Source organism: Manis javanica, chromosome 15 (genome assembly GCF_040802235.1).
Source record: "Manis javanica isolate MJ-LG chromosome 15, MJ_LKY, whole genome shotgun sequence".
NCBI lineage: Eukaryota > Metazoa > Chordata > Mammalia > Pholidota > Manidae > Manis > Manis javanica.
In genome coordinates, this window is record NC_133170.1 from 13,061,612 (window position 1) to 13,076,169 (window position 14,558).

The 14,558-nt window shown below is 33.2% G+C and overlaps 1 protein-coding gene across 1 annotated transcript in view; it reads right to left on the reverse strand.

The window, feature by feature from the left end:
* Nucleotides 1–222: 222 nt before the first annotated feature.
* The window catches only part of ETNK1 (ethanolamine kinase 1), a 54,729-nt gene continuing 40,393 nt past the window's right edge, over nucleotides 223–14,558 (reverse strand). The window contains exons 5-8 of the mRNA XM_017669086.3: nucleotides 12,948–13,031; nucleotides 11,069–11,229; nucleotides 6,222–6,295; nucleotides 223–5,899 (exon numbers count right to left, since the gene is read on the reverse strand). Coding sequence (XP_017524575.2) covers nucleotides 5,827–5,899; nucleotides 6,222–6,295; nucleotides 11,069–11,229; nucleotides 12,948–13,031 — 392 coding nt within the window. The 3' untranslated portion in view covers nucleotides 223–5,826. The remainder of the gene's footprint in view (nucleotides 5,900–6,221; nucleotides 6,296–11,068; nucleotides 11,230–12,947; nucleotides 13,032–14,558) is intronic.

A 14,558-nucleotide genomic window follows, 5' to 3' on the forward strand; every position in this document is an offset into this window, starting at 1 on the left:
AGTAAACAGAATTTGTTCATAATGTGTATAACATTCCACTGCATCTCAACCGAATTTTCAAAAGTAAACTTCTTTCAAAACTTTTTAACATTAAACCAAAGAATTAGGAATTTAAAGAATGACTTCAAATATACAAATAATCATACACTAACCTTGAAAAGTCTTCTTTTCCCAAAAAGCGGAAAACCACAAAAGATGAAATAACAAGATTTATGGTTACACTGCAGTTAGATCCCAACTTTATTGTTACAACCAATTTTTATTTACAGAATATAAATCTTCTCAAAAAGATACATTCCTTCATTTAATCAATGGTAAAAGGCCTTAAACAGAAATAAAGCCTAAACATCACTTATATTTAAACAGAAATACAAAAAGCTTCATTAAAAGTTTATGAACATACAGCAAAAATGTATTTTTACTTAAGCTACATGAATGAGGCTGTTCTTAATTTACTTCACTGGCAACCCCACTTTATCCACAGAATAAATTTTACTTAAATTAACAGTAGCAAAAATGTAAAAACTAAATTTTAAACATGAAAGTATGAAAAAAAACAGGAAGTATCTTCATTTTCAAACAGTTAACAAATTCTCAGACACCCAGATACTTTGAGGCATATCAAAACACCTACATCAAAAAGTTGCATTCATTTGAGAGGTATCAATACAATTTCAGTGCTGAGACTATTTGTAGCACTTACAGTATATACAAAGCAGCATTATACTACTGTGGTTCACATGTGATAAACACAGATTTAAGCTTTATGCCACAATTTCCCAATTCAGCAGACAGCTAATGCAATGACAATTATGTTTTTCTTCTGAAAATGAGTAAGGAGATTATCACTTAAGAACAGGGAATAATGCCGTCTTCTTCCTTAATAACAATAGTTTATTTCAAATTCAAATACTTCTTATCAGGGAAATTCACACAGCTGGCTCCTAAATACAGTACAGTCAGAAAATTTCCTCTTTGCAGACTCCACTAATTTATAGTTCCCTTAGGTACAGATAAATTACAAGAAACTTCTTCAGAATATTGGGCAATAAAAATTTGAGTGTGTCACTGCCTAAATTTAAGTAACAGCACACCACAAACATGGCAAGTAAATACTTTGATCTACTCCACTCCCTTTTTGGGGTCTTTTCAAGATCACAGGAGCTAGTCTACATGGATACCATTAGGTCTCAACCTATCTCTGAAAGTTCCTTCTTTAAGAGTTTTGAAATTAATGGAACAATTCAACAAATTAGCCAGCTTTTTCTTACCCATCACTATTTCACATACAATATGTAATGTTTTCAGTTTTTATAAGCATCTTGTGATTTCTTAAAATGGTTAATGATATTTATACCATTGATGGGTAAGATGTAAACAAAAACTATGCCTACATTTCAGAACTAAGAGTATTTTACAGAACTTTTTTTTTATAACTAGAAAAGCTACAGGATTCATAAAGAAAACAAATTTCATTTCAACCTGCTGTTTGATAGTATCAGTAGCTAGTAAGGGCATTAAGTATAGGAAAGAAGAGAAAGCAGATTTTGGGAGACAAACCTACCAACAAGTTGGACTTTGGATAATTCAGACACAAAAGGGTATTTTTCTGTGACTATGATCATTATTTTTTTTCCACTCAAATAACTGAAATCTACACTCCATTTCAAATTAAAATCTAGAAATGAAAATTTTTAGTGTTAAAAACTGTGTTCAGAAAGTAAATTCATTATGTAATACATCTTATTAATATCAGTTTTCAAGTATTCAAGTAATGCAAACCCATGCATTTTAATTTCATAGCAAATAAACATTTTACATTTACACTTAAGCATCAAAGGTGGGGAAAAAATTCATTTAAAATAATGTACCTTTCTGTCCAAAGATATCAAACCCAAGACATAACACCATAATCACACAAGTGTTATGTAATAGGGAAAAATAGCTGGTCAATAAAACTAATGTCTTTCTTTTAAAAAGGGGACAAAGTAGATTGCCTTAATATGCAACTAAGTTTCCAGCCAAAGGACATTCTAAAATCTAACCAACAAAGAAAGATCAGAGCAAATCAATTTTGAAAAAGGTAAAGCTGCTGTACCACATACTCGTAATTCATTTTCCTCTATGCACAATTACTAGCGCTTGCCCTTTGTGTCAAGTAGTGCAAGTTGTTGCCAGTAACTCTCCTCCTAGCATAAAGCATTGGTAACTTTGTCCATCAACTGAATGACTGCTTAATATTAAAAGCTTAAGTCTATATTACTTTGGAATGCAGTATAAAATGCTTATTAAAAGCAATTTAAAGCAAAAAATCAAATGATACTATTCTCATTTATATTACAAAAGAATTCCAAAATGGTACAGAGGCTTTGTATACTGTTAAAAAAAGAATACACTTTCTTAAGTAGAGGTTTTTAACTTTTAATTGAGAATGTTTGGGGAACTTTTTTCCTCTACATCTGGGCAATACAGTACTATGTTTATGAAGTTAAGAAAAATATTTTTAGTCCAACAGAAATGGAAGTGGAAGTCAACAAGAGTACTTATATCTTTTCTTTTACAATCCCATAATGAACTTTTTATTTAGAGAAGCCAACTGAGATATGCTTAAGTTGAACTAAGAGCTACTATTTATCCTATCTCTTTTCAATGAGATTTATATTCACATTGAGATATATAAAATTTCAAGGATTTTTGTAGAAAAAAGCAACCTTGAAAATATGAAAGGATAATACTTCAGTTTGCAATCACCAAATTATATTTTTAATTTGCTTTAGCTTAGAATCATGACTCAAAGAATGGAATTCTAACAGTATACCGATTCACTGTTTGCAGGAATCTAACCCCCAAAAACTAATGACCAACTAAAGAATAAAGAAAAGTAATATTAGGCACCGAGAAGCTAAATAAATAAGTGTAGTTACAAAAACTCATAAACCCTATTTCCAGTTCCTCTTGTTATCCCACTGTGCATCCAGAATTGTTGGCTATTTCCAGTCTAAAACCAACGAGCTGATCATTTCCTTACAGAAAATTTCAACAAAAGGGAAGAGACTGCAAAACCGTACACAATCTCATATGCAAGATACAATTCACACTATTTTACAAATTTTTATTTACACTGTCTTATATACATTCCAGGCAGACCTAGTTGATGAGTTTTGTGCTCATATTGATCTCAAATGATCATGTGAACAGTATGATTTACTACCACATCTAATGGTAGTATGGGCATGGGGTCAGGAGGGAAAAAAAAAATCACATATTACTAGTCAGGTAAGATCATACAAGTATATAAGGAAAAAAAGTAAGTAAAGAAAAAAAAGTGGAATTTTGCTTGTTCAAGCATCCAGGCCACTATGGTCTATTGATTAACAATGAGTCTACATGAATGCCACTTCTCTAACAACCATTTTCATATTTATAAAATAAGCTTACTACTAGTTATTAGGTAAGGCATTCAAATTCCTTAGCTTAACTTAAAAAAGGCAACAGACATCTCAACAAGCCACAGGACAAGTTTTAGACGGATGTTTTCTCTTTAGAATCCTTTAAATGCACTATTAAAAGGGAAGCAATTTTAAATCTTATAATTAGTCTGCAACATGATCCCAAAAACCTGTATAGGAAGTGGGAGCATCATACCACCCAAAATCTAGCCCAGAAGTGGGGGAAATATTTAAGTATTTCATTTTGTTCCCAAGATTCTCTGCATATGTCTAGGACTTAAGTAAGAGCATCATTCCCTTTTACATTCACTTCTGTATTAATCTCTCGGAAATGCTCACAATAGGATCACACTAAGTTATGCACGGTCTACCAGTAAAGGCTCAGTGAATTGCTATTCAAACCAATTTAAAGAATATGGAGTAAGGTAGAAAAATGATCTTCTCTCCCCTAGTTCTCCAAAATATATACTGTTGCAGTTTAAGAAGTCGGAAAAAAAAAAATCAAAGTATTATCTATCCTTCATCATTCTAAGAGAATGTTCCTATCACAGATGAAAATTCCACCAAAAACAATTTTCCAGTTCACACTAACATTATATAAAAAGGTATCAATTGTTTAATTGGTTCCATTCATTTATCAGTTAGGTAAAATTCTATTAATCCTACAGTAATATGGTTTATAAAAACAGAAGTGAACATTTGTAACATTGGGGAGGTAGAAAACAAACGGTGGTCTAACACTGTTACAGACACGAAGAGATTTTAAGGTTCTATTTATATAACTAGAATTTACCATTTAAAATGGCCTTTAAGTGTTTCTACTTACTTTATTAGCTTTAAACATCTTGAGATAATCCAAGTATTTTAAAGCACTTATCTGAGAATATAAATCATTTGGAATAATACATCAGACTCCCCAGAAGATTGCTCAGAGGATAAATTTGTAGTTGCATATTCTGAAATATGCAGGTCCATTAAGCCAACTTTGTACATGGGCACTTATGTGACCAAAGTGCAAAGCTTGTCAGACTAATTTTCTAAGTAGAGTTAACCTTGAGCGCTCAACTCCACACAGCAGTCTTCAAAACTTGAGGCCTACTCATCCCAAAAATCGAACTTCCTTCTGTATAATAATTGCCATCTCTGACTCCCAAACAAAAGGAAAAATATGCTTAAACAACATCAAGTGAAATCAAAACAAACAGAAGCCCTGCAATGAGTAACTCTGCTTAATTCACATTTTGTTATGTCAGATTTCAAGTGTGCAAGATCAACACCCTAAATGTTCCTTATTTAATTCTTTTAACTGCCTCATCTTATTTCTCTGAACCTATAGCTATCAAATAATCATTTGTTATCACTCTAAGGACATGGAGCCAAACTAAAACAAAATCAAGATGTAAGGAATGAATCTGGAGAGGTAAAAAACATTAATCTAAATGACATTTCCTTGTTCCCAAGTATGACAAACATTCTTTGCTTCAAATATTAGTAATTGTTCTACTAACTACTATTTAACAACAAACAAAAACATAGAACATCTCAATAAGTAAAGCAAAATTTTGGGTTAGAAACAATTTGATATAATAAAAATTTTAAAACTAGTAACTTAAATGGCAATATTTAGTATATGAATATGAACAGATTATTTAATGCAGATTTTGGTAACAAAATCATTTCTATTCTAGTATTATATGTAAGCATTAATATTTATATCGCCAGACTACGTAGGGAGAGGGAATTTAAATCTAAGATATATTTCAAAAAAAAAAAAAACCACTTCACAATATTCAATTCAATAAGATGCACCACTAGCATATACAGTAAATGTATTTCACCCTCCTAAACATATTTTTCTATGCACATTCTATTATCTATATATCAGTGTCTGGCATTTCAAGAGTGAATGATTGATTTTACTTACAGTGTATCAAGATATAAAATTCACACTGAAAGTTAGAATGTTAACTAAAATTAATCTTACTAAAGTAAAACTTAAAAGTTTTCTCTGGAAATTTTCATTGCTTACACTCAACAAACAGATGAAACAGAGGAAAGCAGTCACAGAACCATGTTAAACTTACAATAAATAATTCACATATAACATGGATTAAATTGCCAAAGAAAGGATTAAGCTGACATCTTTATACCTTTTTGCAGATTTAACAAATTTCTAATCCACCACATACTGATAGCAGTAATTATACTTCTTGACATCACTCAGTGTATTTAAAAATTAAATCGGTTGTTTAGAGGCCTAATTTATAAGGAGAAATAACCAAATTAAAGAACAGAACTTTAACAAATATTGGCTTTTCAGAGTTTCTTGAGATTCACAAGCATTGTTCAGCTACTTCAGAATAATTAAATCTCTTCTTTACTCAGGCACTTTTAATGCAGTAACCTCAGGCTTCATTTTAAAGTACTGGTTAAAACGAACAATTGCATACCTAGTAAGAAAAGAGAATAATAACAGAATTAGTCAAAGCTGACTTAATCCTTCCTTTATTTCTACTCACCCTTCAGCTGAATTTTTCTTTAGTTTTAAGATTTCCAAAGGACATATTTTTAGTTTATTGCACCACCTATTGGACACTTTTCTCATATTGCAAACATTTAATATACCAGATTTCCCTGCAGACTAATTATTAAATGTATGCGACCTTTGTAACATTTGACGGAAAATAATCCCTGCAACATCCTCTATGAGCTCTAAATGTTGGTCCAAAAAATTGAGACAAGTGTAATGCATACAGTAAAATTGAAACTTACCCAAGGAAATCAAACTCAATAGTAGAGTATTTGGCCTGAATCAAAGCCCACAATCCCCAGAAGAAATGAGAAGCCTATAAAGGAGGGAAGAAAAATCAAGAATTATGACAAATGCACATCAAATTGTTAATTTCCTCCTTTTTCATCAACTCATGGACAACTTTCATGATGCTTTTTATAATAAAATATCTAAAACAGCATAAATCCAGTGGCACAACAGGTTATTGCACGATACTTATAAAATATCTTAAACATAGGTAATACTGAAGTTCAGTGATCTGAATGGCTATAAATCACTTTTGCCAACACCAAAAGAGGTTTATTAGGATAAACTGTAATCACTTAAAACATAGAGTCCAAGTCCTATAACCTGCTCTGTGTAGGCAGAGTTCAGCATCAGCACTAAGAGATGTTAGTTAAGTGTTTTTAATGGTTACAATTGCTAACAGGCCTTCTGATAAAATACATGATCAAAGGATTTTGTTTCTTGACATAAAAATGTAAACAAAAAGGAAAACACAAATCTCAAACACAAAAATGTATTTAAATTTGAAGAATGTCCTACGGGTGAATAAACATCTGAAAATTTTGCTGACCTAACAATTTTGCATAACCAACCACAACATAAAGTAACACGACTTTAGTCAAGAGAAAACAGGGTCTAACTCTTAGAAGTTCAAGGGAAAACAGATGACCATGTAATTACAAGGTGTAAAATAACTGGGTATGTGTGCTTTATAATCTATCTTCAGTTAAATTTAAACATGGTATTATTTTAAGAATCTGACAACACTGGTAAGACTTCACTTCCCAAGAAATACTCTTTTCTAACTAGAAATACAACTAGGGGGAAAAAAGTCTTAATGACGAGGATTTTGTCTCAGCTAAATTCACTATAGTAATGACAACAAAAGTTCTCTAAGAAAAAATTACTCAACAGCTGTGACCTTGGTATGTAAAAGAAAAGAAACCCAACCTAATTTGGTGGAAAAGCACCACAGTGTACAAGAAAGAATTCTTAATTTGAATTTTGAGTTGTAGGGCTTCAAACCCAGGCTCTGTCACCAGGCTCTGCCACTAACTGCCTTTGCAACCTTTAATAAGTCACAAATTTTTAGTGTCTGAGTTTTAGTCTCATCACTGAAAAGATGAGATCAGCCATCCTATATTCCACAGAGGATTGTTTTAAAGACTAGTGGAAATCACATATGCAAAAAAGCACTTTTTACCCTCTAAAGATCTCCATTTTTACAAGTATGTTGCTATAAAAAAATCTCTAAGGAATACTTTTTGCACTTTGGTTTTATCTTCTTCAAAAAATATCACTAGCAGGATATTTAACTCCAAATACAGGTACAGAAAAGAATAAACACTGTAGTGAAGAGTGAACAGCTAAAGGCACAAGTGCATGAAGCCTAATGGTTAATTTAAAAATACAAAAGCAAGTGGGGCTCTGGAGTCAAATCGTAAAAATTACTGGCTGTACGGCTATGAACAACTTTATTAACCCCTGTGAACCTTTTTTTCCTCATCCATAAAATGCACATCATATTATGACTTATAATAAAATATGTATTTGGTCTTTATCCATTATTCCTGCCTAACAGTTCCCCCAAATCTTGGAATTTCCTAATCATAAGAGCAATGGCAGCATCTTTTGTTATTCGTTCCTTCATCACTGGTTCCTGAAATAGTTCCAAAGCCACAGAGGCGAGAGCAGTGTTAGTGTCTTCTTGCTCCTAACAAGCCCCTTTCAATCACACCTGGGTTCATGCTAATGAGCCACTTTTTGGAAAGCCCCCAGAATGCTGGCCAGTGTAACCAACCATGTGATTAGGAGGTTGGAACGTCCAGCTCCATCCCCACAGACCTCCAGGGAGGGGAGAGAGGCAGGAGACCCGTTCAGTCAATGATGGCCAATGATTCAATCAATCTTGTCCATGTAATGACGCCTCTATAAAACCCAAAAGGAGGGGGGTGCAGAGAGCTTCCAGGCTGGTCAGTCAGAACACACCCACAGGCTGGGAGAATGGCACACCCTAAACTCCGCAGGACGAGAAGTTCCTGCGCTTAGGACCCTTCTGGACCTCATTCTATGTACCTCTTCTTCCAGCTCTTCTTCCATGTCCTTCATCATATCCTTTACAACAAACTGGTAAACACACGAAAATGTTTCTCTGAGTCCTGGGAGTGACTCTAAGCAAATTAATTGAACCCAAGGAGAGAGCTGTGTAAAATTTCAATTTATGTAAGCCAACAGGTAAGAATAGGTAACAACCTAACTTGTGATTGGCAACTGAAGTAGGGAGAGGATGAGCAGTCCTGGGGGACTGAACCCTTAACTTGTGGGATCTGACACTATCTCCAGGTACATAGTTCAGAATTGATTTAAATTTGTAAGAAACCCAGCCTGTCTGCTGCGAACAGGAGAGTTGCTTGGTGTTGTGGAAAAACACTTATTGGGACTGGTAATAATAGTATCTATACCTTGGTATATAACAAACATTCAATAAAATATTATTATTATTATTATTACTAATTACTATTATATAAATTAGAATAAAAATTTAAATTTTCAAAAATGGTCGTCTTTTTACCTACTGAAGTATCTCAGGTACTCAGAAGTGAATTATGAGATGCCTCCCTTCTTTTGAAAGCCTAAATCAGTGGTTATCATAATCTATTTCCAGTGGTTACCAAAGTCTATTTCCATAGTAATACTAACATGTTACTTGCCTTTTTGACAAGGTCAGCATTTGCACTGATGGTTCAAATGCCACGGTGGGTGACAGCTGCTACTGTTACCTTAGCATAATCCCGGCAATGGCACCAACACTTACACTCACATCATCATCACACACAGTAAAAAGCCACTGTCACTAAAGAATGTCCTTTATGAAGCCATTAAAACTATTAATTTTACTCAGTCTACCTTTGAGTACATGTTTTTCTAATACTCTGTGGGGCAATACAGAAGGTACACATAAAGCATGTCTTGCTGCTACCCAAAGCATGAGAATGTCTCCAGAAAAAACACTAATATGACTCAGTTGTGAGCTGAATTTGCAGGCTTTTTCATTGAAAGAACTGACATACGAACAAGCTATTAGACTTGGGTACTTGGCAGACATTTCTTAAAAAACAGAAAACTTGTCATTTCAATGAAAATAACTGACAGTATTTGTTGCCAATGGTAGACTTTGAGTAATCAATCTAAAATTAGAACTTTGGAAAATTATTTGACTCTGAGTTTATTTACCAGCTTCTCAATACAGTACTTAAACTTTTCTGATGATACTGGTGGTGATCCCCATGAGTGTCTTTTCATATAGTATAGCAAGGTGTATCAACATCTGGAAAATCCATGCAACTCAATGAATCGGTATTTTCCAAATAACTAATGAAAGACATTAAATCACAAAAAGCATACAATGGTAAAAGAGCCATTCAAGTGCAAGATAATCCAATGATTTTAATGTAACACAGTACAAAACTTATGTGTTCAGATTACACACTGCAACTAGCTTAAGAAACTATCGCTTGAGTTTTAGTGAAGTAACAAAAAAGATTAGCCACAATTACCTGAAAAGACAAAATACTCTTTTCCAGCACATCTGTGAAACAAGACTTTCCTCATATTCCTCAACCAGAATAACATATTGCAACAGATAAAAGCGTTATAATGCGTATTCCTATTATGTTAATATGTGTGTGCAAATTAGTTAGTAGTTTAAAACCTATACATGCTTAAGGTACTCTACAAGAAGATATGTCAAAGAAATAATCAATCCTCCCATGTTTCCTTCCATATGCTACATCTGTAGCTTTTCTTCTTTCTTCCTAATTACAACCCTTAAATAGAATTCGTGCCTCATATCGAATTTACCGAGTATCATAATTCCTCCAGGTGGTAAAGATACCTCGAGACAAGTGCTGGGCATAGAAGCCACAGGGCATAAATCTGCAAAGAAGTAAAAAGCTAACCTTTGCAAACAATATGGCTTCTCTCTCACTTACCAACTTTACATTTCCCTGTATGGCCCCGGAAGATGACTGGTTAGCCAGAGACGGGTAAGATTCCTCAAGGGAGGAACAACCTAAGACAGGCACAGTCGCAGGGGGGCCATCAGGTGAGAATTTGGGGATCAACAGAGGTGAGGCTTAGAACCTCACCCCCCCTGCTTTGAGAGAAATCTGCTGCCCTTGTCTAGCCTGGATTAATACTTAGTCCATAGGCACACACCTGATCATCTGATCATCTACATTTGCCCTCTTACAGCACTAAACTATGTTTTCTACCTTTATCTTGCATCTACCTACCAATTCAGCATTTTATTAAAAATAAAAATAATAATAATAATAAAGGGAGAAATGTGGGATCAACATATAAATCAAGTACAAAAATCAAACGAATATTCATATTTGACCTGATTGTTTATAGGTCATAATGCGTGATCAAAACCGAAAGTTTCTGTGATGAATGCCCTTGTACTGTTCACCATGTAAGAATTTATTCACTATGTAGGAATTCGTTCACCATGTAAGAACTTGTTCGTTATGCTTCAGAAGATTGGAGACTGACGAGAATTAGACTTGAGATGGATTAATGATTGTACATTGAGCATTGACCCCCCTATACTGAATTTTATTGTTGTTAACAACCATTTGATCAATAAATATGAGAGATGCCCTCTCAAAAAAAAAAAGCGTTATAATGGGGGAATTGTACACAATTGTTTCATCATCATTTTGAACAAAAATCCATAAAACTCAAAATGTTTTATAAGATGATGAAAATCTGAAGGTTTTTAAAGAATCTTTCATTAGTGGTTTACATTTAAACTTACCAATGCAAACTGATTTACTTGAATGAAGAGTATTTCTACCTCCTTTTCAGTAACTTCTGTCCCAAAGCCCTTATATTCTTTGTAAGCTTCAAGGTAAGAACGCAGCCACTGGCCCTGTAGTTCTCTATTTGGATAGAGACTATAATCTACATCACTCACACCTGAAGTGGGGAAAAAAGTACAATGAAAATTTTAAAAACAGTTTCTCTTCTGTATATTTTAATAATCCTTACCATCTACACGTTTTTTTAAAAAAATTGTTCCCATTTTTGCCGAAAATCTAGATGTTAATTGCATTTATTAAATAAACCAAATGATCATAATGTATTCCAAATTAAATTGTAATGCACAACATAGTTGATCACTATAATCAATTATCATTGCTTCAATTTCTCCTCCATGTGTGAAGCTTGACCACCTCCATCAGCAGGCCCAAATCTTTATTTTAATAAGCAATCTGGAGATTCTTGTGCACACTAGTATTTCGAGCATATCCTAAACTGTGCATTGAAATTTTTTTGACCACTATTCTTTGGGTAAGAAATATATTTTATATTGAAACCTTATTCACATAGCTGAAAGTAAGTTTCACAAAGCAATATTTACCATTTACCCTAATTACACCTTATAACTCTGGTATTTTCTATTTCTTTTATATTTTTTCCATTGCTTGCTTAAAAACAACTACCCCACAAATCTGATTTCATGATCTGCAGTTTAAAAGATACTAACACAGAGGATAGTGTTCATACTATTTTGCCTAGCACTTACGGTTCTCTGGTCTTATAACCCTCTGTTCTCCTTCATGAATTTTACATCCTACAAAAATAGGTCCACTCACCTTCAAGTTTTCTTCCTCCTTCCTGCAATGCCCTCCTTTCTATCTACACATCCAAATTCTAGTTAGCTTTCAAGTTTTAGCTCAATTTTTTTCTATACAAAATCATATTAAGATCACTGGAGTTTCCTCTTTCATACCCACACCAGTGACTATACATGTTACTAACATCGTGGGTGGTATCTCATTATATCACAACTGCTATCCCTTCCTATAGACACGTGAAAATATGTACAGCACATTATGTGGGAATATAGCATGTATATGAATGATAAGCTTGGTGGATGGAAAATACTGGAAACATGTGAATTAAAATTTTATGCAACTTTTTTCCAGTCTCATAACTTGAAGTGTTGAAAATACCCAAATGCATGAATATACACAAATTTAGCAATGAAAAATTCCTATTAGGTATAAAACATCCAGGAGAATTTCCTAATCTTTAGTTTTAGAACATTCCATGTTTTTAAACAGAGTCACAAAATGCGTTCCAAATTAATTCTATTTACATTAAAAAAAACAAAACATATAATCGACAGTGATAACAAATTATAGGACTGAAAGTGAGCAGCTTTTCAATCATTCATAGCAAAGATCAAATAAAATTTCTATTATGAACTACCCAAAAGCCAAAGTACGTGATGGAAACAGCAAAGGTTTTTAAGTATTAGAAAACTGGTTTCAAATTTTAGTTCTCCGTATTTCACTGTGACCTTGGTTACTTTTCTCATCTAAAAACTGGGAGTATTACCTAACTTACAGGTTTGTTGTGGAGGAAAAGATGAGATGAGATTTATGAAGCACTTTGCACTATGTCAGTTTAAACAGAAACTACACTCATTATTCTTCTGATTTTCTTTAAGAAATTAAGGAAAATGTCAACTTCTCTTTCCTCCAGTAATAAAGAAGAGCAGGTTTTTAAAAAAGGTCAAGAAGTTTAAAAATGTTGCTCCTGCTCCCAGCTGATATTCTTTAAAGAAAGAAAATTTTAGACACCATAAGTTATATATGCCAATCCAATAGTTAAGCCCTGGATTTTACCTGCAAATTCATTGAAATGATTTCCGATATCATATGCCAGGTAGTTGTATCCAGAATATTCATAATCAATGAACTGTACATCACCTATGTGAGACACAAAAACAAAGACATAAGAAATCATATATAAGATCAGCAAAACCCTATGCTATTTGTAATTAAATAGCTTCCAATATTCTGTCTCATTGTACGTGCTTGGTTACATGCACTTCTGAGACAACACAGGGTAAGGCTGTGAATTTTATGGCAATGAGCTTTACAAAATTCAAATTATATATCTTGGTCAACAGCTTCTTAGTGAACATTAATGCCCACTACATTTAAGCAAAGCCAAAACAGTCATTCTCTAAGTTCCAACAAAAGCAAAATGTCTTTCACCACATGGGGGCATCAGTTACTTAAAAATTCAAGTTTAATTAGAAACAAACACTTTTTTTGGGAACTGTTTAGTAATCTTTGCAATTTTAACAAAAAACTTAATCTATGATATTCCAACAGCAAATGGACAAGATACTCTACAATTGAAAATGAAATATAGGGTCTGAAGGATATGAATTCTGTGAACTCTGCAGTTATAATACTTGCTTATCCACTTAATATGCCTGATTAAGAAGTTAGTTGCTACCAAACTCTTACATTTCCCTGCTATGCTACATAACTAAGGTTTCCAATAGCATACCTGAGTAGCATTAAGGTCCTTCTCTTTTAAAAAGAACAAAGGAATAGTTGCTTTTAAATGTTTCTCAATTTGAGAAATTTTACATAAGCTAAATAGATCCTATTCCAACTAAAGCTAAATACATACATGCATATTTTGTTAGAATTCTCCACAAACAATCCTGTTCTACCTGCCCCACAGACATACTCCTGCTTCAGAACTTTCCATTTTTGAGTAGAGTATTATAGAGGGTTTGGCTCAGATTTACAGTCCTATTTTTTAAAAGAGAGACAAAAGAAAAAGTTTTAAAGAGAGATAGACACACAGTTAAAAAAAAAAAAAAAGAGTCACTGTCTACACCAAGGATCACATACTCAAAGGCTTACAGAGGTGAACAGTTACCATGGATACATGAACAGAGATGGCTGTAAGAATAGTTTCTAAATTGCTTATATTGAGAAAACACATAGCATGTGCCTAGTTACACTGTCTTTAAACATCTCAAGCAACAAAACAAATTCCTGGTCTGTACATACTGGCATTTCCCAAATAAATGAGATTTTGAACATAATGTCTTCATACAGATATGTATGTTTAATTTGGGGATGTATGTTGATCATATTCAAACTTAGAAAAACCAAATTATATGACAAAAAGTCATAGCAAAAGTATTCTATACTCAAGCCAAAAAAAATTAAATTGCATTTAACATATAATTCTAAACTTGTATAATAGTCAAGTCTAGAGTAAAATGAGCATCATCAAAGTATCAAAACCCAGTTACCAAAATCTACATGCATATTGACATATATGAGGTTTTAAAATGTGACTATAATAAATTGCTAAAATTCATCCATAAGTATTACATTCTTGAATTAACAAAAATCTAACCCATAGAAAGTCTTAAAGCTAACCAAATCCCTTCATTAAGCTGTAGAACAGGAAGTAGGAACATG